This window comes from Megalopta genalis, chromosome 1, assembly GCF_051020955.1.
Source record: "Megalopta genalis isolate 19385.01 chromosome 1, iyMegGena1_principal, whole genome shotgun sequence".
NCBI classification, from domain to species: Eukaryota; Metazoa; Arthropoda; class Insecta; order Hymenoptera; family Halictidae; genus Megalopta; species Megalopta genalis.
The window spans coordinates 31,034,150-31,059,203 of record NC_135013.1 but is presented as its reverse complement, the minus strand read 5'-3'; the positions used below and the strand labels follow the sequence as shown (position 1 = coordinate 31,059,203).

The window sequence follows — 25,054 nt, the reverse complement described above, 5'->3', positions numbered from 1 at the left end:
TAGTACAGCTATTAGAGTAAGCCACTATAGTGGTGCGTCGTTCAGAGGGATGCGCGGAAGCCACTATAGTGGCGCGTCGTGCCCCTAAAAGGTTAACCCTTTCCCCCGTCCGCTGCCGGGGCCCGCCGCACTCGCTCGCAAAGAGACGAAATCCTTGGAGATCCCGAGATCATTCTTCATCCTTATTATCTCGTGTTACATCTAGCATCGAGAATTCGTCGTCGAAAGAATCCGCGCGAAGAACGCGGACAAGGTCGGGCGAGTGATAATATTGAACGGCTTTGACCGCGTGACGTTAATCGTCCAGAAAACACGTTTCTCAAAACACGACGTGACGCCAGTTTCTGACACACGATGTTGTTGGTAAAAGAGGAAAAGGTGGCGACGTTTTTTTGGGCATGATCGAGTACGGTCGCGGAGAATTCCGTTGCGAGAAGGACGGCCTTCTCAGACAATGCGAATCCGTGCGGTCAATACGAATCTTAGGGGTAGGTTGCGTCGTGATTTATTTCTTCCAGACTGGTTCGTCCTCGAATTATACCTGGCTACCAGGTTACAGGTTTAGTCTCGTTCTTAATAATTCTCACATCTTATCGTCCTAAACGGCTTGTGTGCATTAAGAGAGTATCGAGACAACCTCATATCGGTGACGTTTATTTTGAGCTGGGCTCTGTAAAAAAAACGAACGTCGCTACGATGCGCAGAATGCAAATAAGCTGAACCAGTAGTTGCTAAGGAAAATCTCAACTATTTACTTTCGAGCTTATAACGAAGATTTTAAAGATGCATTTTATGGATCTCGGTGATATTTATATATATGCTGAGAATTTCGTCGAAATCGATTGATACCGGCATGGATCCGCAAACAATTAACGATTGCGAAAATCGCAGTTTTTCACGGATTTCAATGTTAAATTTCGACTAATTTGTACGTCTTTCAGTGATTGGGTCAATCGATTTCACTGGAAGTTTCGGTACGTGTGTTACTGAGAGACGTAGAAAATGCATCTTTTAAATTTTCGTTGCAGGCTCGGATAAAAAAGTTGGAGAAACGTGATTTTTTAATTCGTTCGTCATGCTAGCCAACTGCAATTTTTGAGAACAATTTTTTAGAAATTGGCTAGTACAAAAAAATTGTCCTTCTAACGTCCCCCCCCCCCCCAAACGATGTATAGATCGCTCGGCACAATTATAAAAAAAGATTGTTTCGCTTTAACCCATTACCCGCCGCGATTAAAAAATCCCAAAAAAAGATTAAATCGAGGTTATTAGTTTCTTAATACTTTCATGGAGCACGTGTGATATGTTCTCACTATTTTAACCCTTTGCACTCGAGTGGCGACTTCGAGGCGCCACTAAAAATCGGTATACTATTTTTCAAAATCATTCTAAGAGCATTTGACTCGTTTATATTTAAAAAAAAACCCGTAAAAATTGCATTTTACTTGCCAACAGGCTCAATTTCACATATATAAATCGCACTGGATTATATAAAATAGAAATTCTGTAGATCAGAAATCATGTTCTGCATTCCGAATTCAAATAGCTTCGAGTGAAAAGGGTTAATACCCCCAAAGGGTTAATACCCTTTGCACTCGAAGCTATTTGAATTCGAAATGCAGAACATGATTTCTGATCTACAGAATTTCTATTTTATAGGCATTAGCCTGTATTTTATTTAAAAGCTGCAATTTTTAAAAGAAACAAATTTAAAAGAGTGTCCCAAAAATGGGACATTGGCGCATTAATCCGTTAAAACCAACTTTTGCGCGACCAGTAATTACAAATTCGCGAAAGTTTCCGTACGGTCACGACGATTACGATCTCCGTTTTCTCGAGTGATAACAAACGCGAATCATCCTATGGTAAACTCGCTGTTCTGTAATCGAACGTTAACGTAACCGAACAAAAAAAAACAAGATCACGCAGCGAACTGCGATCGATTTCTTTAATCGGCGATTATATAAGTTAATAACCGATTAATACATATTTACTTATCGTGTAATCGCGGCAGAGCCGGGCACAGCTCCGACGTGCTGGGGACGTGACGCCGCGCCGGCGCACGTGACGTTCTTTAGACGGGGTAAAAAAACGATCGACGCATGCAGAATCGTTTGCAAATTGTTCCGCATGAGTATGCATATCGAGGCAAAACATATTAGTATAGACCCCCGGACTTCGGCCGTGGGATTGCCTACGCGTGCAGCGCTATTTATGCCCGAACTTTTTTGCGTCGGGACAGACGTCCGCGCGTCCACGATATCCCGGGGACATCCTGGATCCTCGTCGATCATCCCTTATATCCATTTCCAGCGCATCATCGAAATCGGTTCCGATCATCGCAATCGGTTGTGCAATCGCAATTTCGTTCGCGCGATCGTTGCGATCGATCGTGCGTCCGTTACGCAATGACAATCGTCTCCTTTTGCCGAGCGTCATAATCGACGGCAAGATCACGACACCGCGGAAGATCAAGGACGCCAATCCGAGACTTTTTCGTGTCATTCTCAACGACCGCTTTCGCAAACGCGTTTAGAACCGGCATTGTTCTCCGTGGCGACCGGTCCGTCAAGGTGTTCCGCCGACGAAAATCGCGCTCGTCGAACCGCCCGGCGGACGGTCCACCGTCCCGGAATATTCATGAGGGGGTAGATTAGCATAAGCGATTCGCAAAGGCACCCTTGACACGGCCGCGGTGACGTCAAAGAGACCGCGGCACGCGCGCCGACCGTCCCTCGAGGGGGGGATTCTCTATTAGAACGATAAAAGCATGCTGGATGCTGCGATTTTTCTTTCGGGGGAGAAGATGCGACGCTTCTGAGAAACTTTCACGGCGATTCGTCTCGTGTTCGAGGAACGTGTGCCCAGTTTTTTCGTTGTCGAATATGCGACAGGGAAGAGAGATGCTTCTTTAACCCTTAAATGCATGATTTTTTGTTTTGAATTTTTAAAAATCGTTTCTTTATAGGACTGTAGTCATAGGTTACGTGAAAAATAAATAAAAAAATCTAGGTAATAATATTGAGTATTTATTTTGAAGAAAAGTTGTATGTAGACTTTTGGCAACAATATGCGTTTATTACTAAAATTATTGTAGACGTAAACAAGTGGTCATGTATTTATATTATCTATTAGTATAGGAATTTTCACATTATTTATAAATGAAATGCAGCAAAGCTGTCCTTAGGTCATTCGAAGCAACTTTTTCCTTTACAAAAATGTTCTCCGACGCACCGTTAACGAGTTATTAACGAAAAACAGTGACCAATGAGAGGCGAGCTCGGTTGGCGCGAGGCGACCGAGCCAATGAGCGGAACTGGGCTACGTGCGCTGGTTGACTGGGCCGCCTCGCGTCAGCCGTACTCGATTCTTATTGGTCACTGTTTTTCGTTAATAACTCGTCAACGGTGCCTCGGAGAACATTTTTGTAAAGGAAAAAGTTGCTTCAAATGATCCGAGGAACCCGCCATTTCTGGATTGCGAGACATTTTTGGGACACCCTGTAGACTGTTGTAAATCGATGTAAAGACAAAAGAAGTGTGAAACAATGCATATGAAGACGATTATTTGGTTCAAACGCTGAGCGAGTGAGCTACTAGTGCAAGCCACTATAGTAACGCGTCGTTCAGAGAGATGACATCCGCGAAAGCCGCTATAGTGACGCATCGTTCTGAAAGATGATATCCGCGAAAGCCACTATAGTGGCGCGTCGTGCCTAAGAGGTTAAGGGTTAAGAATCTCGCGGGACCTTCGGAGGACCTTCGCAGGACCTCCCTGCTGCATTGCGGCGGGGATTCGGCGTTTCTCGATTTTTATCAAAGGCGAAATAAACAAACGACCCTTCTTCTCTCGTATCCTTGTCGCGGGATCGAATTGGCTGGACCCTCATGCGAGCGTTGTTCCATGTTGTTCCACGAGTCGGGAGATTTCAGTCAGTCGAACAGTTTTCTCGTTTTTCCGTAATCAAACGCCGGCTTATGGAACGCGGTCGGAACCTCAAGGATAACGATCTCCGTGCGTGCCGCGTTGGTTAATCAGCCCCTACCCGCGAACCGATATTTGCGAAATTTCCACGGGCAATCCGAACACCGTCCGGTTTCTCTAGGAGCGGGGTCAGATGAACTGCCGCTCGGACGCGCGTAAATCTGTCGTTAAAATTGATTTTGCCGTCGGCCGCGCGGCCCCTCGGAATCTAAATTGATACGATGATGTCAGAGGTCGCGCGGGATTTACGGCGAGATGTTAATAATTTGTACGGCACGACGGCGGAGGCGATTTCGAAAGCCGTACGACAAAGGTATCGCTCGCGCGCGAAAGTCCCGAGCGTTTCTAGAGCGACGAGGAACGAGAGACGGCCGTGGCTCCGGACAATCCCAGAAAACAGTTACTACGGCCACCGTGGATCGCAATTAGCCTTCCCTTGGAGGGAGCAAATCGGTTGCGCGGTTGCTTTCGCTTTTATTGCAGGTGTTAACCGCGGCCCGTCGCGGCCCGGGGGAGACCGTTTGTTCTCTGCCGCGCGTCTTCGGACATTGCGAGACGTATAGGTCGTCCCATAGACACGTTAGAAGGCTCGTCAGTTTTTCAGGCAGGTTGCGTCACGTGTTAGAACCCGAAGCGACGACGTTCGCGGAGTTTAACCGCCGCTTTTTACGCCAGCCTCGAAATCGTTTCGGCAAAAAACGATCGAGCGCTGCGCGCGCGCGCGGCCGTTTTCATTTTCTTCGGGGATTGTTGCGCTAAGAAACGTGTACGGAAGAAATGCGAAGCCTCTGAGGAAAGGTACAGGCCCCGTAACGACGAGGTTCGAAGGTCTAAATCGTGACAAAAGTACGACGAAGAGTTCTAGATCGCGAAGAAAAGTCGCGAGGCGACTAGGAAAATTTTTTAGAGAAATCGCTGACCCAACGGAACGATCGCCGGGCTCTGCGGAACGTTGCGAGGAGTACAAAATACAAAAAAATCGCGGAGCACACGACTGAATTGTTAAGGTATACGGGAATGCGATAATTTCTCCCTAATTCGCGCTCAGATTGTGCACAAGCATGGACGATTTGGGAAGTGGTATGATTATTCGTGCCTTGCGTCTCGTTTTTATAGTACTAGAAAAATAACAATTTTTATAGTACTACAAAAATAAAAAATGCTATACTATAGTACTATATATATATATAAATTATATTATAGTTATAGTAATAGTATAGTAATATATAGTATAGTATAGTAATAGTATATAGTAATATAATTATGGTATAGTATTATATATATAAAATACTATACTATATATATACTATGTATATATATATATAGCACTACATATATAGTATTATACTATAATACTATATATAATACTATACCATAATTATGTTACTAGTTAAAAATACTATACTATATAGCACTATATATATATAGTATTATACTATAATACTATAGTCTAGTATTTTTAACTATAAAAATTATTTTAGTACTATATATCGTTCTATATATCGTACTATAAAAAATAAAAATAAAAATTTGTATAGTACTATAAAAACGAGCGCGAATTAGGGAGAAATCACTGTACCCGTGTTGCCTCCGGAAAATCCCGGGGCCCGAGCCGCAGAGCGCGAGGGCGTTTCTCGCGGCTTTTAACAGTTAGTATAGCAAACGTCGGCCGATGTTCCATCACCTATGATACAATTGTACAGGGAAAGCGTTAGCTAACGGATTATCGGAATGATCAACGCCTGGCCGGCAACCGTAACAGCGCAAACAGCTACGGATGAAACATTCGAAAGGAAGAGTGAACCGCCGAAAAAGGAGAAGAGCGTGCTATAAAGAGAGAGAGAGAGAGAGAGAGAGAGAGAGAGAGCGATCGAGAGAAGAAAAGAGAGAATAAAAGAGAGGTCTCGTGGGCGTAACAGCGAGCTCCTCTCTATTACATCGGTTACGAGCCTCCGCGTTTGTTCTCGTTCGGACGTAACGGAGCGCCGTGATTTGCAGCCGTGAAAGCGCTCGCATAACACTCATCGTGAAACGTGCGAGCGGATCGGTATCGGCACGTATAGACGAACGGACGGACGGGCGGATGTTAAGTCGGACAGCCGTGGATTTGTCCACGGCAGAGAAAGTAAACGATTTCCTCTTCCTGGTTCTCGGAGATCGATTTTTCCGAGCGACGCTTATCCGCCGATAAATCAGAATTCGTCGCGTGTCCCGCGCGGGGTTCGCATTGCAGCCCCGGTGAACTGTGTCAATGTCGATCGACGGAGCCCCCCTCGACTTCCGCTCGATCGCAGCCCCCGGATTTTTACGCCATGCTCGCCAAATCGTTTCGGCAAACACCGACCGACCGACCGCTGCGCGCGCGCGATTTCATTTTCTTCGGAGATTGTTGTGCCGAAGAATGTGTACGGAAGAAATGCGAAGGTCTAAATCGTGACAAAAGTACGACAAAGAGTTCTATAGATCGCGAAGGAAAGTCGCGGGGCGCCTAGAAAAAATTGCGAGGCTTCTAGAAAAATCGCTGATCCAACGGAACGATCGCCGGGCCCTCGGGAACGTTGCAAAGAGCAGAAAAATCCCCCGAAAATCCGTCGACGGAGCTAATTTTCTTTCCGCGTACGCGAACAATCCTCGCGGATCAAATTGCACCTCGTAAAACTTAACGTTTTCGCAAAACTTTAATGAACGTTCCGCGGTGCTTCTTTCCCTAATTGTCTAACGCCGCGTTCTATTCTTTTGTACGTTCGACGAACGCGCCTCTTAAACGGAAAGTTCCGAAGACACGGTCCGGCGCGCGAGCTGTCCGTTTCTACGGTCGTTGAACGGTTAATTATTCAATTAAACGTTTTACTTTTACTTATCTCCGGCGGAGGGATCTCGACGAAATCTCGAGGCCGCGCCGTGCAGCGTAGCCGATCGATCTCCGGCCGTTTTCACAGGAGCCCGGAGATAAGCGTGATCGATCACGCACCCGTTCGAGATCCGTATCGAACTTACCTTGGCTGGTTGCGGACACCGGAACTCGACGGCCCTCGACGAGAGTCTCGTCACCCGATGGAATCCTCCGTCGACGGAATGAACAGTTAAAGGTTAACGAGCCTCGTGAACGATCGCGAGCGTCTCCCATGGAGAACCTTGATGGCCCCGGGGATCTCTTACCAAACTTGCTCGATCAAATTCACGCAACGCCGGTTATCTTCCCCGATCAATCTGCTCCTCCCGTCGGCGTTCACGCGCTGGATCGATGATTCAACAAGGCTGGAACCGACCGCGAATAATTAAAGAAGTTAACGGGATTGCGTAAATAAAGTGCGTGAACAGGCCGAAGTTGTAAACAGTATTCTTGGGTAGGGTCCACGGACACAGAATGTACAGGGTGTCCGAAAAATGTCTCGCAATCCGGAAATGGCAGGTTCCTCGGATTATTCGAAGCAGCTTTTTCCTTTAGAAAAATGTTCTCCGAGGCACCGTTAACGAGTTATCAACGAAAAACAGTGACCAATAAGAATCGAGTGCGGCTGACGCGAGGCGGCCCAGCCAACCAGCGCACGAAGCCCAGTTCCGCTCACTGGCTCGGTCGCCTCGCGCCAGCTGAGCTCGCCACTCATTGGTCACTGTTTTTCGTTAATAACTCGTGAATGGTGCCTCGGAGGAAACTTTTGTAAAGGGAAAAGTTGTTTCGAATGACCTGAGGAACCCGCCGCTTTCGGATTGCGAGACATTTTTGGGACACCCTGTATGTACATATTCCGAAGACTGGTTGGATCGCGAGCGGAAAAGTGTTGTACGCGCGTAAAAGGCCGGTTCGACGTCGGACGAGACACGTGCCTGAAACCATGGAGCACTAGATTAGTCGAGGAGCCGATTGTTTACAGGCTAAAGGAGCTTCGAATTCGTGAAAGTTCGCATTTCTTGAACTGAGAAACTGGAATAATAAGAAACGCGTTTATGTTCTTGACTCCGCTGTCTAGATATTTTGCTCGCGAAGGAATTTCCACTTCCAACTTGAAATATTACCATTCGATATGATCGCTAGATGCATATGTGAAATTAATTGCATTCATTATGCATACCGGCAACTTATTTAATACGGATTGCAACGCAGAAATATATCAAATTGTGGCGCGGTAACATCATAATCTTTCGATCGTTATTTGAATTGCAAACAGTTTACAATCTTATTATCTCCGACAGCATTTAATTGGCCTATCGAGACGAGCGTTTATCACTGAAATTATTTATGCACAGGAAAAAAAGAAATTCGTTCGGAAAAGTGTTTACGCTCGACGCTTGAATTCGTTCGCGTTTATATCAATATTTAAAAACTCCGGTTTCTTGCAATTAATGCAGTTTTAATTCCGCGTGAATATTCGAGAATCAACTGTACGTTGAAATTGCGCACGTGTCTCGATATCCGTTGATTCCTCGTGACATTTATCATAATGATCGCACCAAAGAGTGCTCGCGGAGATCGATGAAACTATTGTCACCGAGGGATGATCCGGAAAAGAACGAGCGAGACTAGTGGTGTGCGAATAAAATGGACTGCGGGCTCTGATTTTCCAAGTGTTATTATCAGCACGTGGTAGTTCCGCGTTCATGTAATATGTAAATACGATAAATCAGAAAAAAAGGACCGTAAATACGGATCTTGCAAGCCGCGACTCTGTTCATCGGTCGCCTGGATATCAGTTCAAAAATAATACTGAATCGTTCACAATACAATTCAAAATTGTACAGAAACGATAACCAGTAGTCGTTACAACATTGTAAAATATCGCAACGTTAACCTTTTAGGTACGGCTGAATTCTGCGCGATGCTATTTCTCTGGACGGCAGAGTTTGATATGTACTGTACAGAGTCTGATACTGTATATTCTGTCTGTATATACAGGGTGTCCCAAGATTGTCTCGCAATCCGAAAGTGGCGGGTTCCTCAGGCCATTTGAAGCAACTTTTTCCTTTACAAAAATGTTCTTCGAGGCACCGTTAACGAGTTATTAACGAAAAACAGTGACCAATGAGAGGCGAGCTCGGCTGGCGCGTGGCGATCGAGCCAATGAGCGGAACTGGGCTTCGTGCGCTGGTTGGCTGGGCTGCCTCGCGTCAGCCGTACTCGATTCTTATTGGTCACTGTTTTTCGTTAATAACTCGTTAACGGTGCCTCGGAGAACATTTTTGTAAAGGAAGAAGTTGCTTCGAATGATCCGAGGAACCAGCCATTTCCGGATTCCGAGACATTTTTGGGACACCCTGTAGACTGTTGTGAATCGATGCAAAGACAAAAGAAGTGTGAAACAATGCATATGAAGACGATTATTTGGCTCAAACGATGAGCGAGTGAGCTACTAGAGCAAGCCACTATAGTGGCGCGTCGTGTCTAAAAGGTTAATATCCTCTGGATGGGAACAGTATGGAAGCTGGGAGTGCGATAGTAAAACATTGGCGCGAGGTGGGGCGGCAAGAAAAGAAAGGGAAGTTCCTTTTTTTCTGGTAAGAAAAAAATGTAAAAAAACCTGCAAAGGAGCGTGGAATTGACTGAAACGATTAGAAGCGTCGATCGCACGCCGTCTCGCACGAGTTTCGGCTACTTCACCTTGAAGCCTGCCAGGACATATGCGGGGCACGGGGTGAGACGTCCGAAAATCGTTCCTCGGACCGTTCAAGGAACAACCGGACAGACAGCTAGTCTCTATAAAGATTAGCCCGAGCGAGTCGAAGGGCTGTGTTCTACTGCGGAAGGGTGCCACGTGCGCCCGGAGCGACCGCAAGCTCCGCGACCACCCCTTAACAACTCCGTGACACGTGCCTGAAACCGTGGAATACTGGATTAGTAACATTTGATATGATCAGTTGATACATACGAAATCAAGTACACTCGTCATACTCGTTCCACATTTTTCATTTCTAGCAATTTACTTGATAGAAATTGCAATGCAAAGATATTTCAATCAATGTGGTATCGTTTCAATCAATCCAACTCGTTATTAGAATTGCTAAGAATCGACGATCTTGTTACAGCATTTAATTGGTCGATTAAACCGAGGCGTTCATCGTCGAGATTTATGCACAGGAAAAAGGAAATTCGTACGGAAAAGTGTTCGCGCCAGACGTTTGAATTCGTTCGCGTCGCGATATTAACACTATGCCGTCCGATGGCATCATGCTGGTGCCATGCGAAAACTATCTGTTGTATGCCGGCGGTACCACTTTGGTGCCATTTTAATATTTGAACTATATCTCTTGGGTGTTAAATTCAGTCGACTGATGATAGAATGGATGATTAACGAAAAATTAAAAACGATTGCTTAATTTTATTAAGATTTGCAAGAGGTACGAACGCTGAAGAAGTAATTTATGCCATATAAGTTAGCTTCGTAATTTTTGTTCAATTGAATGAAATATTTTAATTTTATGAAAATTTTTGACGTTTCTAGCGCGGTCGTGGAAGTGTTAAAAGGCAGCGAACTAACTATAGCATTGTGCTTATTTAACTACGAATTAAGTACGAAAATTCTTGGATGACATATCTTAATGTTAGGAATTTATATTACCGCCACCTTCGAAATCTTTTTTTAAATCTAAAATTTCCAAGCTATTATGTTAAATTGATTTATACAATCACTAATAATTTTAAAATATTTAAAAATTAATTGTATATTTATTTTTAAATAAATATTTAATTAATGGTAGTATTATGCCGGCGTCAAACAAAAGAATCATATCTAAGATCTGCGGACGGCATAGTGTTAACATTCAAGAACTCCGGTTTCTTGCGTTTTCTGTTTCGCGCGAATATTCAAGAACCAACCGAACGTTGCGATTACGCACACGCTTCGATCTCCGTTGATTCTTCGCGACATTTCATCGTGAGAATCGCGCCGAAGCGTGTACTCGAAGAGGTGTTGACGCAGAAGGAACCGAACGCCGATGGAGGATTCCAGGATAGAAAACGAGTGGTGTACAAGAATAAAGTAGACTGGCGGGCTCTGATTTTCCAAGTGTTATTATCAGCACATGGTAGTTTCGCGTCCATCTCACAAAGTAAGGATCAGACAAACCGTCAACAATCAATAAATCAGAAAAAAAAAAGAGACCGAAAACACGGACCTTACGGGCCGCGCACGGGGAGCCGCGACCCCGCTCGTCGGCCGCCTAGAAGCCAGTTCGAAAATAAGACTGAATCGTTTATAATACAATTCGTAATACACAGAGACGATAACGAGTAGTCGTTACAATATTGTAAAATATCACAACGTTAATATCCGCTGGATGAGAACGGTACGGGAGCTTGGAGGGGAGGGGGTGAGAATAGTAAAAGATCGGTGCGAGGTGGGGCGGGAAGAAAAGAGAGGGGACTTCTTCTGTTTTTCCACGAGAAAAGAATGGAGAAACCCTGCAGAGGAGCGCGGAATTGACTGAAATGATTAGAGGCGTCGCGAGCGCGCCGGACTCGCACGGGTTTCGGCTGCTTCACCTTGAAGCCTGACACGACTGAAGTCTGACACGCGGAGGATCACGGGATGGGACGTTCCAAAAAATCGTTCCTCGGGCCGTTCAACTAGGAACAACTAGGACAGTTAGCTAGTCTCTACAAATATTAGCCCGACCGAGTCGAAGGGCTCTGCCGCGGAAGGGTGCCCCACGTGCGCCGCGGAACACGCGCCGCGACCACCCTTTTCTCGGAACAATTTCAGCGGAACGGTAGTAGCCAGGAGCCGACCGACGCGCGTTGTCCAAATAAAAATCTAGCTCTCGGGCTCTGAAAAAATAGAGCGCGTTGCTCGGTAGCCTCCAAGATGACCTTCGCTATGTCCTCTCGATCCCAGAGACCCGTGCGAGGCGCCGAGATCGGCGACGGACATAGAAGAATACTGTACTCGTAATGGAAAGAAATAGAGAAGAAAGTGGGGAAGGACGTCCTGCAGGGTGGAGCGAAGAATTTCGAGGCTCTGGCTCTCTCCAAGGTTAGACGACTGTAGCGACTGGACTCTCTTTCTTTCAATCAGCGTTATTTTTACGTTTTCTCCCGGGTTCCGAGATTCTCGCACGACCAACAAGACCGCGGATGGAAATTATCCAAAGATTCTATTCGGCTTGTATTCGGGGCAAAGGATGCTGACCGCTCGAGGTCGTTCAAAGGCGTCATCATCCCCCCACCGTCGAGTCTATGTACCAAAACGGGTCCTGATCTCTACAGAGATTGTACGACGACCTTAACCTGCCAGCATCCCATATGCCGGTTTCAAAATTCGACCTTGCCAGAGACTCGTGAAACTTCGAGGGAGCTCGGTCGCACTGTTCAAGCGACGCCGATACTTGTCCTGCCTCGGTAACCCCGTTTCGGTAACGTGCGAGAGACACAAGCCTGCGGAACGTATATTTCTTGTTGCTGGAGATAAAAATGTTCTAAAAAGCGACCGCCGCTATTCAAACAGACGGACGTTAATCATTTCAGCTGATTAAAATGTCCAGAAGAATGTTTTGCTTCGTCGACTCTTGCAGTTTTTTCTAGATTACAATATTTCCATGATTTTATGCCAGTTGAATTCGCTACCGACTGCACCCTTTTTTCTCCAAAATTAGGATAATTTTGCTGGCATCTTAAATAAAAACTAAAAGTCGTTCTGTATAATTTTGAAAAGACTGGGTAGTCTTTCTAAAAAAAGGCTAAATCTGAAAAAAGGGTTCTTCTTAGATTTAGTGCAACGACTTTATCGGGGCTGATGGAAGCGACACAGTTACCAAGGCAGTATAGTACTGCGAGGAGCAGGAATACGATCCTCTGACGGGAATCGGTGCGGGTGGAAGAGTCCAAGGAACCAAGAAAACCGAGGAGAGGAAACAGCCGTTGCAGCGTTAGTTTGCAAGGAAATGAACACTGTTGCCTGTGTCCGGACCGCGGACGCGATCCTACGATCGTCGACGGATCACGGTCGCAGGATCGCGGGCAGGTCCTCTCAGAACGAAACCGGAAACGAGGGGACGGGTATAGCTAGACTGACTGTCGGAGCGAAAGCAGTTTGTGCACACGATTACTAGCTTGCCACACTTCTCTCATTTTGTTCTTCTTTTTTTTGTGGTTTTCTTTTGTTAAACGTTAATTCTACGCCAGTGGTCTTCAAACTTTTCGCGGGATCCTGGATTTCTTTTTTTAACAGTCCCGCGAGTCGTGGACAAAACCCCATGGAATTTTCAAAGAAAGATGAGCTAGACATTGATGACTCTTCGATGATGTTTTAGTAATATTTCTACGGACGATGGGGATTGAGATGAATCGAGAATAAGAAAGAATCGACGCCAATTGTCAGCAATTGTGCATCGTAATAATAACAAAAAATAAAAGCATGGTCTACTTTGATTGAGAAAACGTTCTGCCACCTTCCATCTGATCTGTTTGCTTCTGTGATCGGCATATCGAAAAGAAAACTGTGACCTTGCGTGTCTAATAGTTATCAGGTGGTAATAACAATTTACCGAATCTCGTGCCCTAATTTGGCCCTTAAGGGGCCAACGTTTCGTGTCGCCGAAGTTCGAAGACCACCGATCTACGCGGAACCAGGGTTCGGAATTAAGGGGGCCGATCCATGCGAGGATCCAAGGACAGAGGAGTTTTTGTCGCTCGTGTTTCATTTTTGTCTTTGATTCTTCGTTCACCGTTCTCTGGAAGTGCTCGCTGCTCTCCTCGTAATCTCAGACACACCTATATATACAGAACGGTTTTCCCCGAACCTCTCTCGCTCCTTCTGACGCCTTCTCTCGTGTTTGCTTTCGGAGCAGGTTCTCGGAGAGTCCTCGGGGGAAACGTCGCGGCGATTAGAAGAGATGCAGCATCGGTGACGAGAATATCTGCACTTCTTGCGCAGTCATGTAGTCCTTGATATATTACAGTTTGATCGAGATCAAGCGACCGCTTCGGATCCGCTAAGTTCCCTGTCTATCGGGTCTCTCTCAGTCTATCGTTTCTCGACAGGCGACCGTAGCTTTCTGAAGCGGTCGTTCGTTCACTATGGTTCGCAAGCCGCGCGCAGATGCTTGCGCGCCTCACCTCGCCTCGCTGCGTCTCTTCCGCACGCGCTATACACACAACACCAGCCGTTTTTTTTTTGTTTTACCTACGCAACAATTACTACCGGCTATATATACAACGAATCGCTAATGCAGTCGCCAATCGCACCGGAACGAAAAACCGAAGGCGAGAGCTATAGTCCCTTTTTTTCTCTTGGGTGACGAGCGGAGAAGGTACTCTGGCCAGGGCTTCGCACGGCATCGAAAATAACTGTTGAAAACTGTTATACGTGCAACGTGTCTGCTCCGGGAGAGTTTACGAAGAACCTTTGCTCTAAATGAGAATTGATCTGTTCCAGATTATTTTACAAAAACGAATCCGATTTATCAACCGTGTCAATCCTTAACGAGGAAGACTCATTAACTTCTTGCTGCATGATTTTTCTCATAGCTATTGGGATCGGAAGTTCTTCCGCTTATAAAAATGTTCATAAGAAGTTTGACTTTGACGTCTGCCTTCAGTCTTGGAGCGTTTCATTAGAAGCAACGTACACCGCTTGCGAATCTTTGATTACTGTGCAGCGTACTGTGACGTGAATTTGTGTGAATCATAACAGGCGTGAATAAATGCATAGAAATTCGCAGACTACGGGTAATGATTGCAAAGGTTTTTCGTAATCGCTTCAAGAACCGAAACCGTTGTTATAATAGTTTTCAAGCCCTGGTGCAGGTGCGAGAAAGATAGAGAGAGAGAGAGAAAGAGAGAGAGAGAGTGTATGCGAGAGAGAGAAAGAGATAGAGAGAAAAAGAAGAGAGAATATAATAATTAGATAGTAATATCACGGAAAACGTCCAGCCTCGAGAATTAAATAATGTGGCACTGTTTGTTGGTGAATCTCGTTCCACCGACTCGAAGTGTCTACCGAATGGAATCGTAGCTCGTTCCCGGAGGTGTCGGGAGGTACAATTAGCAATATAGTTATCTCGCAGTCTCCTCGGAGGCTCGGTAATCTTTCATTATGTTCTCGCTTACAAAACGATCGTTAAACGGAAACGACGGAGCGGGCGCGCGTGAACGCTTGCAAAAAATTACCAAAGGAAAAAACACTGGGCCCCGCTCGGGCCCCGCCAAAATATATGTATATATGTATATATACTATATATATATATATCAGTTATGTATATATATTACACGGAAATACTATAAAGTGGAGCGAATCCGAGAATAAAAATAAATACGTGGGGGGTGGCGCGACGTCCACGGGCCTCGCGAGCGAATAGAAGAACCGATATATAATTAATTAATTAACATACACGTGAACGTATTACGTATATACATATGTAGGTATATATTAAAAATTGTACCATGAACGATAGCGAGCGCGACCAAAGAAAAATAATCGTTTTGCTCTTCGGTTGATTTGTTTTTTCCGTTTCGTTTTTGTACGTGGCGGCCTTGAGATCTCGCGCGCGCGAGGCGTCGAAATCTCCGTTAAATCAGCAGGAATCTTCGTTTTAATTATCAGAAATCTCTTCGGTTTTTCTTTTCTTTTTTTTCCTTTCTTCATCAGAGCCCACTGGGTCTCGTCTCTGTCAGTGGCTATTCGTTCCGCGGACGACAAAGGAACCGTGAACACAAGCAGAAAGGAGAAGCATCGGCGGCCGGGCGGACGGGCGCGCGCACAGCTCGACGTTTGTTTAAACATTTACATTGTAAACCTAGTCCGCACCGGAAATCGATTTGTTTCCCTCACTCTCGGTATAACTCTATACAAGGCTCGGCACGAGATACCTTTAAACTCGATCGACCGGCGCTTCGTTGGAAAAATCGGCGTGCCTCCGCCGGGAACTGCGCAGCGACACGAAGACAGAACGATAAAAGGAGATTGAACCTGTTTGGCTACCGGCGCAGCTCGCTACGATCTCCGTCGCTTTGTTCATAAAATTTACAAAACGTAATCAAATCGCCTCGACGGAGACCAAGATGTTTGAACCTTTAGATGGACTTTAGAAGCAACGCTTGTATCGTCTGAGGAAATGATAATCAATCTTGCTATGCAAATGAAATTTCTAGACAGTTACATCTACATTCGACAGTTACTTTCTACAATCCTGGCACACTTCCAATCTCTGCGCAGCTCGGGGCCCGTCGGCACTTAATACAAAATGCAAATCCCGATCTGATCGGTCCTTAACACTCTACCTACCGGTCCCTCTACCATCGCGCTCCTCGCAAACCAAATAATCGAACGCTCATCAACAAACAGTACAGCAATTCCATTCCTGAACCAGCAGACTTGCGCACGATCGTACAGTCGAAATTACAGACTCGCTTAACCTTTCTTCAGCCGCAGTTGCTGCGAAGAGTCTCCCGGTAGTTAAAGCGTTAACTCTCAACTTCCGGTGGTCCGCGTTCGTTCCGATCATCGAGTCTCTGTTTGTTGATCGAAGCTTGACCGAGATTGAGCTTCGAGACGGTAAAAAAAGGCGAGGACAGAAAAATTTGAGCGTAACCGACGACGACGAGAGTTCGACGAGGACGAACGCTGGGCGACCGGAAACGAAGGCCGAGGGACAGGGCTACGCGAACGGAAACCGCGAAGAAGTAAAACAATATTTCAGGGCGATAAAAGCTCGGGATGCGTTCGCGTTCCGGTCGGTGTCTTCTTCATCCGTCTCGACGATTCCCTCGTCCAGCATCGTTGTCCTCGGCAACTACCGGGGCTCGCAGGTCTCGTAGACGAGCTCTGGCACCAGGGCCAACGAGAACGTGGCGCTGGCCTGTCTTGCGTACTGCCTCCTCGTCGTGTTAGCTTCGTGTTACCTGTTGTTCTCCTCCATGACCACCTGCTTGAACACACCGGCGGGCATCTGGCTCTTCACCTCGTGGCTGCCCAGCGCCGTCGTCCCGTCTTTCGCGATGAACAACTGGAGTCCGGTCGCTGCAACAAACAAGAGCACGTTTTAGTCGATGTTCTCCGACCAGAGCCGACTTATTTATATTCCTGTTCTCGTTGTTCTTAACTAGGCAAACTACTTTCGCCTAGGACTACTATCTTCAACTTCTAAGTAACTATTTTATACGAATATACTGAATCATGTCCGTGAAGAACATTTGTCTCTGGGCGTTTACGACGTTGCGGGGCAGTTGCGACACTCACTCTCGGAACTCTCGAGGTCCGTCTGCTCCAGATTCGTTGCTTTGATTAGCTCGTCGATGAGGGAGTCCGGGTTCGGCCTGGTGACCTCGACCCTGCAGAGGATGGGATTGCCGGCGCTGTCCTCGGCCTTTTTCCTGCGCTCCAGCGCGGCCTTCGCCCGGTCCAAAGATCCTGTCTCGCTAAGGCCCGAGCCGCCAGAAGGATTTCTGCGAAAACAAACGGCCGGCAAAGGCCCGTCAGCGATTAGTCGGTACGGCGTCCTCGATCCTTAAATCGTCTGTTTGACGTTTTCGCGAGCACTGGCGCGGAAACAAAGCGTTCGTCTCCGCCGCGATCACAGTCACGGAGGAAAAAAAAAAAGAATGAAACCCGGAGCAACGGTCAACTAGACGAGGTTGCTCCCTTGAAATTTAAATATTCATCGGTGTTCAAGTATTGACGGTCTCGTAACGCGGTAATGGCTCGACCACGTGACCGCGTTCCATTGTTTCTGCAGGATTGCTCCGTGCCCGTTACGTCGGAACCCGTTGTTTCACAGCAGTAAAATTAACGGTATCTGCGTATCGAGTTTACAAAAACGTTTATTCTTGCAGAACTGGATTGTCCGGGTTAAATTCACCGAACCTTTTGATCGTCCCGCAACGCGTACCGTGCTCCGGCCAAACGTCCAGAGTCGTTCTTTCAGCCTATTCGGACCGATGAAGCGAAGTTTGCCCGAATACATAAATCATCTATCACGTGCGCGAACGTTCGTAACGCAAGAAAACCGATAAATATTATACGTTTCCCAATTAGAAATACATTGGTTACGACCATTACATAATAACGGTAAACAATAATTTATGCCTAGAAAAACCGTGCTGAAAAAAAAAAGTTCACCGCGAAATCCGTCGGGCGCCTTTTTTTCCTCGGTTCAGCGTCTGAACTTTTATGTACCACTGTGAAACCTTCGGTAGCCTAATTTCGCGGCCAGTGCTGTAACATTGATTAGAATATCTCTGCGACACATCGCGTGCAATAACGAGCTTTCTTCGATGCAAAAAGAATGGAGAGGATTATGCGAGGGGTGCTGCGACGCGAACGAAACGAAAAGGTCAGAAGCGTCGGGGGTGTGGTTGCTGCTTGGGGCGGATGCTGCGGGGGAACCGCGTGGAGAGCGGGACGGGTAAACGAAACTGGCGAAAATGTCAGCGGCGATTATGAAAATGGCGGAAATGATGAAGAGGCGTGCGCAAGAAGAAAATGCGAGTCGTATATTACGGGTATGGAGGCGAGTACAGTAATGTCTCCCTAACTGGCGCTCAAATTGTTCACAAAAATGGACAATTTGGGAAGAGGAGATACCATTATTCGAGTCTTGCAATTCGTTTTTATAGTTACCGTTTGTCAACAATTACAAGAACGAGCCACAAGAGTCGAATAATCGTGTCTTAATATTAAGATATTAATATTATTTAATTAATTATTATTATTCATTATTATTAATTAATTATTATTATCTTAATATCCATCTTCATGCACAATCTGTGCGTCGATTAGGGAGACATTATTGTACCTCTCGCGAGTATGGAGGCAACGCGTGGTTCGCATGCAACGAGCCGGCTCAGGGGGTTGATCGTGACCCCAGAATCGATCCGAGGGATCAGACCGGACCTGTTCAAGGATCCGTGAAGACGATGATAAGCGGTCACGGCGCGGTTCTCGCACGATCTCGTCTTTCGAATCTCGGTCTTTTTGTTTAAAACGGCTCTTGAACAGATCCGAGTCGTGCGAGGAGCATGCGAAGCTTCACGTTCGAGACACTCCGCTAAGCAAATGCTAACAGTATAAATTATGCTTCCAGGAAGCTGAATCCCAAACGAGCCGCAAAAAATCGACGGATAATTTATATGGCAATGTCTGGCGTGCGCAAAAAAAGAATATATAGGTTGCGACCTTCGAACCCGGCGCGAAGATAAAAGAACGTTTAAATATTTAGGAACGCGGTACTTTGAACTCGAAACGTTTCGAATGTTGGTTGGATCTATAAACCGATCATTTCTCGTTCTTCCTGTTGCTCGAACAGAGATTCAGCTCGTCGCGGTGTTCCGTGCCTCTTCGAGGTCGTATCGCAAGCGCTTCGATTTTCCAACGCGACTATCTCACAGACGCGGAAACCTCGCGAAGAAGATTTCCTTGAGGCTGACACCTCACGGATGGCTGTCCGTCTCCGTTTAAATTTCCTGTTTGAATCAGCGACGAAGAACAGCTCGGATATGTCTGTTCTTTCAGTCGGTGAATTAATTGTTTCAACGAGGTTTTCACCGTTGGACAAACAGACGAGGCACGACGGCTCGTCCTGGGTTTAACACAGGCATTAACGGATTAAAAAAAAATTCGAAGCGGAAACTCGTTCTCGCAAAAAGGCTCGTAAAACAACGATCGGAGAATTCCGATCGCAGTCGGCGCAAAATGCAGACAAGTACCGCGAGGTGTCAACATCTATCGGTGCCGGTTGCTTCATTTACACCTCCGTGAATACGAAACGGTAAAGCAGAGACGACAAGTTGGCTGCTAGGCCTGATAAGCGCGTCCGAAAATCTCTAATCTTTCGCAACCATGTCGTTGATCAGAAAGATCCTAGGTCGAAGTTTACGCTGCATGAACGAATCGAGCACTCTCGCACCCCCATAGCGGCCCAGTCGCGAACTTTTCAGCTGCCAAATAGTACAAATCAGATTGCACGAGAAAAAGAGTACGACGCCTGGGTAGCAAACTTGTTATCTCTGCGGAGTACAAGCCACGGGGGACACCACACGCGTACACACAGAAAGATAAAGAGACAAAGAGAGAGACAGAGACACCCGCGCGCGCGCGCACACACATACACACGCGCAAAGACGAAGGACAGATTAAGACGAAAGCATGGACTGACGGTGGGGTTATGCTGTTTCGGTGCTGGGAGCTCGGTGGAACGACTTCCGGTACTCCTAAAGAGGACTCCTCGGAGTCCGCTGGGCTGGTGGCGACCGTAGCCAGCTTGCCCCCCGCCCCGTCCAGCAACTTCCGGTGGCCTCCGCCAATAGCCCTGCAAGGATTCACAAAGCCATCCAAACTGGAAGCAAAGCTACACTTCCTCTCCTCCGACCCTTTTAGCTTCTTCCTTTCCCGTTTCTTTAACGTTGCCCCGTTTGTCAGGATCTACCTTGCTGGCCGCTCTAACCCTTCACCCTCTGCGATACTCTTTCCAAGGTAGATTACATTCTTATTTACCTAGACGATCAGGCTCTAATTTAGAAAACTGTACAATCATCAAGGTCCTCTCTATCAATTTTTGAACAAAAATGTCACCCTTCGTTATAATACATTGCTTATAGCTTAATTACAGACCAATTTGAAAGCTACGCCCAGCGAGGTACATCCTGTCCCTTTGCTTTATACATTAATCATAGTTCAGGGCCAATCCTCTACGCGTTTCACGGATGCATTCCGTTATCGTCCCGCGACAACGATGATACAGCCGTTGAAAAGGCATCGAACAGCATCGATTCTAAAATGAACGTAAACTCAAGTTTCACGCGGCTCGAAGCGAAACGAAATGCATCCTTTGCTCTAGCGAAGCTATATTACAGATACACTTGGACCCCGACGAGTCAGGGCGAGACCGTAGCTCGTCTCAGAATCGGAAACCGCGGAGAAACGATAACGCAAGCAGGTTGTCCAGCGCGGAGAAGGGTCAAAGGGGTCCTATTTGACGTGGTTTCGTGAGAGACATGGGAGATGTCGGTGGCAGGTTCTCGCCCTTGTTCTCAATGTAGCAGCCTCTAATCGACTCACGGTTAATGAAGCGAAGCGGACAGCTCGTCTCGTAGTAGCTAGTTCGTGTAGGTCGATGTGAGAGAGTGTGTCTCTGTCGTGTTCGGTTTGGTGGCTATCGCGACCGACAGTGGATAACAGATCAAGCGTTACAGCCCTATATCGGCGCAGATTACGTGTCTCGATCGTTGATCGTCTCGTTGCAAGCATCGTTTCAAGGAACTTCTTGATACAAGATAACACAAGCGTGTGAGAAATGGAAGCGGCGTTCGAGGCACACGATTCATTGCAAATCTTCGAATTGTTTTCATTGCGATTCTCCAGTTGGATCCGGCATCGTGCAAACGTTTCTCTCGGAGAATCGTGTGCCTCTAACTGAAAACAAAATCAATTCAAATCGGAACAAAAGATAACGGTGAGACGGAGACGGGGAGACTTTTCTGTTAACAGATCCGGGGAAACTGTACAACATGACGTTCGCAGAATTCGTTGACGGTTACGGTTTGGTACACAGGGTGCGATCAGAACGATGGCCACTGTTTCCAGGATGAATCTACGTCTCTGGATCGGTGAACATTTTGGAGAACTCTCAGTGTCGTGAGCACAACGTTGTACACTAAATCTGTTTGAGCTTCGATGGCAAGTCTGAAGCAAATTCCCAAATGTTTACCGTTCAGGAGATGTAAATTAGATCCTGGAAGCAGCAAGCATTGCTGTTGTCAGCCCTGTGATGCAGGGAGCTGGTGAAGCAACGTTGGTTAACAGTGATGGGCACAAGTTGTTTCATTGACTATGTCCGACAAGAAAGTGCATCGCTTTGAAACAGACACGAGAGTTTGAACAGAACCGATCCTTCTTTGTCTTCCTCCTTTTAAAATTTTAGTTACAGTTATTGGATGGTCAATGAAACGATGATGTCTTCCTGACTCTCTTCACGAAACCGGACATGATTCGGATTTCTAAGTGCATATCGAACTTGATCCCATCACTAGCGTTTTTTTTTTTAATCCCCAGAGAGGACAACGGCCGGACGAGAAAAGATTAGAATCCTCGAGTGTAGAAATCCGCCTCGGAACAAGGACAAATGATCGAGGACAGACGGACCGACACGAAGAAAAAACAGACTGGTACAAGAAAGAAACTGGTAAAAGTCGTTGTCGAATGAAACCTACCTGAGGGTTTGACCGGTCGTCGCGGAACGTAGCGAGGCTCTGGGGTTATCGGGCCTATGAAGTGGATCGGGGGAGGACACGGCTCTAGCCTGATCGACCAGTCGCAACACCGGACTGATTTTACCCTTCTCGATGCAGTCGCAGGTCTTCGAGAAATTTTTCCAACCCGGCTGACCGATCCTCGGTTTTGCGACCGACACGATCATGCTGTTGCGATGCTGTTGCCCGTTTCTGTCGTTGGTGATCGCGTTGCGTTCGTTTCGCAGATCGAAGCTGTTCCCATCGAAATTTTTGCGCGACAGTCGCGGCACGTCCTGCGGCACTTTGAACACGTCGACCACCTCGTTGTTTTTGACATCGATAGAACCGAGGCGGCCTACGTTGTTCGCTATACCGTTCCTAGAGCCTATGATCTCGTTCTGATGCTTGCTGGAAGACAGCCGTGCCGCGACGTTCGAAGACGTCTTTGAATTTCGCGTATCCGATTTGCCATCGCGAGACGAAACCGGACTCGAACCCGGCCAGAACCGGTTGCGCGGGTCCAACAGCATCAAGGAAGATGAGGATGGGGAGTCGGTGCTGTCGAGGCCAGTCTCAGGCTGTCTCGCAGCTTCGTGACTCGGCCCCAGATTCTGGGAAGGGTTCGGGATACGTGGAGCCCATACCGGCCAGGAGGGTGACCTATAAAGATCACAACATAAATATTGAAGCATGCAAAAATCATAATAAACCCGCGTGTACGTTGTTGAAACGGAAAGAGGATGAACTGAGCGCAGAATCAAAACGTGTACACAGGGTGGCCCGGTGGCACTGAATACATTGGATACTTGTTGCTGCCTTACAAAAATTCTGGAGATTTCTCTGCTTTATTAAACAGGTGTCGATAGCAATAGTAATCTCAATTGTGAACAGATCACCTCTGGCGGCATAATCTTAATAACTAAGTAAAATAATGTTTGTCGACGTATCATCATCATCCAGAAGTTCAACAATACATATCCAATAGTAAAACTCTTAAGAAACAATTAAAGATTCCTCACGGAATCAAAAATAACGTCGATATATCATCAACCAGAAGTACCGAATGCATTTCCAGTGGACAAAATCAGAGAAATAACGTTTGCTATTGACAAGACAGTGACTCTCTAACTAGAAGTTTTGCAAAGCCACAGGTATCTGACAAATTCAGGAGCACCTGGACGGAGCCCTATGTGTAAAAAAGGATATATGTATACGAGAATCCAGAGTCTCCGGTTAAAGAAAAAAAAAATCAGACAGAAGAAGTTTTCCTCGGAGAACTTGATGCTTTTCCGGCAACAGCCGTCCGCCGGTCGCAAGTTAGATCCGCAACGCGTGTCGTATAGATGTGTGTCAAATACCTCTCCGTAGTCAGTCGTGAGAGAAATTCGGCGTTAATGTCATGTACAACTGTTCCGTCAAGCGATACAGAAATTCTTTCGTGATTTTACAGAGAGAGAGAAAGAGAAAGACCAGAGTTCTAGATAGAGAAGCGTAGATTTCGTGAAGCGAGGTCGTAAGCGGTCGACAACGCCTGTCGTGGCGTTAGAGTAATTGTTAGTGCGAGTTGTTAGAATATCCTGCTTCGAAAGTGTATCTCTTTTCAGACTATCCTCTTGATCCTTAATCGAGAGAACTGTCGAATCGATTGACAGGTGTATTATTGATTCGTAGATGTAAATTCCTCCATAGAAATCCCGTCGAGAATCATGCTTGCTTATCGTCCACGTCGAATCGGAAGTGTTAGAAGAGGCAGTCGATCACGGTACTCGGATCGACGGAACGGACGACGTGTCCGGGTGAGTAGCAAGCGATTAACCCCTTGCCCAATAACATTGTGCGATGTTAACGCAACTGTCGATCTTTTCATTATTGTTCTTGGCCTCGATGTGGTTAACATTGAAATCACCAAAATTTTACAAACACTGCGTGCATCTACTGCAAGCGATTTTCTAGTCTGTAGACTCGATATCTGTTTCTTCTTTCGATTCTTACAAGCTTTAACAAAAATCCGCGATCTACATATAGAGTCGCTGCAACTGATCTTTCTTTCCAGGACTAGTAATTAGAGGGCAAGAGGTCGAATGAGTCGCGAGTGTGATCGAGATACATGTGTTATTGGAAGTATCGAGAAGAGAACTCTGGACACGGTGTGATTTGGGACCCTTCTGTGTTTCGTCGAGACCCTAGGCGGAATCTTTTCTCTGTGGCTTTCGCTTCTCGGGAGAGGCCGCGGTGGCCTTACCTAATGTGGCCACTGTCACCACTACTGCTCTGCCTACTGTGCTGACTGTGTGAATTCAAGGACCCGTAGCCGGATCCTTTGCTCAACTGGCTGGTGTTGCTGCTGTTTCGAGAATGGCCCGACTCCGTGTGCGTTTCGGCCAGAGTTTCCACTGGAAGAACCGCCGAGGGTACGATCTCGGCGAGGGTCATCGGATCGTAGCACTCCGTCCCGCTGAGAAGCTCTGTAAAACCGCCTTCCCTTCAGACAAGTTTGTTTCCCTTGCTTGTCTTGTTGCTTTTGCAAGAAATATTTAGTCTCCGGCGAGAAGCTGCAGAGAGACGAGGAACATAAGCCTTCTAGTATTACCCGATGTAAAGAGGGCAGGCCTCTTTTTAGGAAGACTGCCGAAACCGCTGCTGGCGCTGGCTATGCTGCCGGCTAACGACCCGCTGGACACGTAATCCTCTCGGTTAGGACACCTATCCGTCACGACCACCTCGTCGGCCGTTAAACCTGGTACACCTGGTACACCCGGCACTGCGAGCTGCATTTGCTTCAATGACGGAGACGGCCTGCAAGCAACGATCTCGTTAATCGCAAGAAAACAATCCCACAAACCCATTTTTCCTCTAGAGCTAAGGTTTTCTTTAATCTCATTCGTATCTCTTCGCTTTGTGTCCGAGCAGCTA

General features: G+C 46.6%; 1 protein-coding gene across 5 annotated transcripts in view; it reads right to left on the bottom strand.

Moving 5' to 3' along the window:
* Nucleotides 1-10,972: 10,972 nt before the first annotated feature.
* The window catches only part of LOC117218142 (early estrogen-induced gene 1 protein), an 84,813-nt gene continuing 70,731 nt past the window's right edge, over nucleotides 10,973-25,054 (bottom strand). For 3 of the 5 annotated variants that reach the window (XM_033466295.2, XM_076525383.1, XM_033466296.2), the window contains exons 5-10: nucleotides 24,732-24,937; nucleotides 24,384-24,606; nucleotides 22,121-22,801; nucleotides 20,068-20,220; nucleotides 17,154-17,359; nucleotides 10,973-16,934 (exon numbers count right to left, since the gene is read on the bottom strand). In XM_033466295.2, coding sequence (XP_033322186.1) covers nucleotides 16,813-16,934; nucleotides 17,154-17,359; nucleotides 20,068-20,220; nucleotides 22,121-22,801; nucleotides 24,384-24,606; nucleotides 24,732-24,937 — 1,591 coding nt within the window. In that variant the 3' untranslated portion in view covers nucleotides 10,973-16,812. The remainder of the gene's footprint in view (nucleotides 16,935-17,153; nucleotides 17,360-20,067; nucleotides 20,221-22,120; nucleotides 22,802-24,383; nucleotides 24,607-24,731; nucleotides 24,938-25,054) is intronic. The other 2 variants (XM_033466298.2, XM_033466299.2) reach the window with 2 other exon arrangements.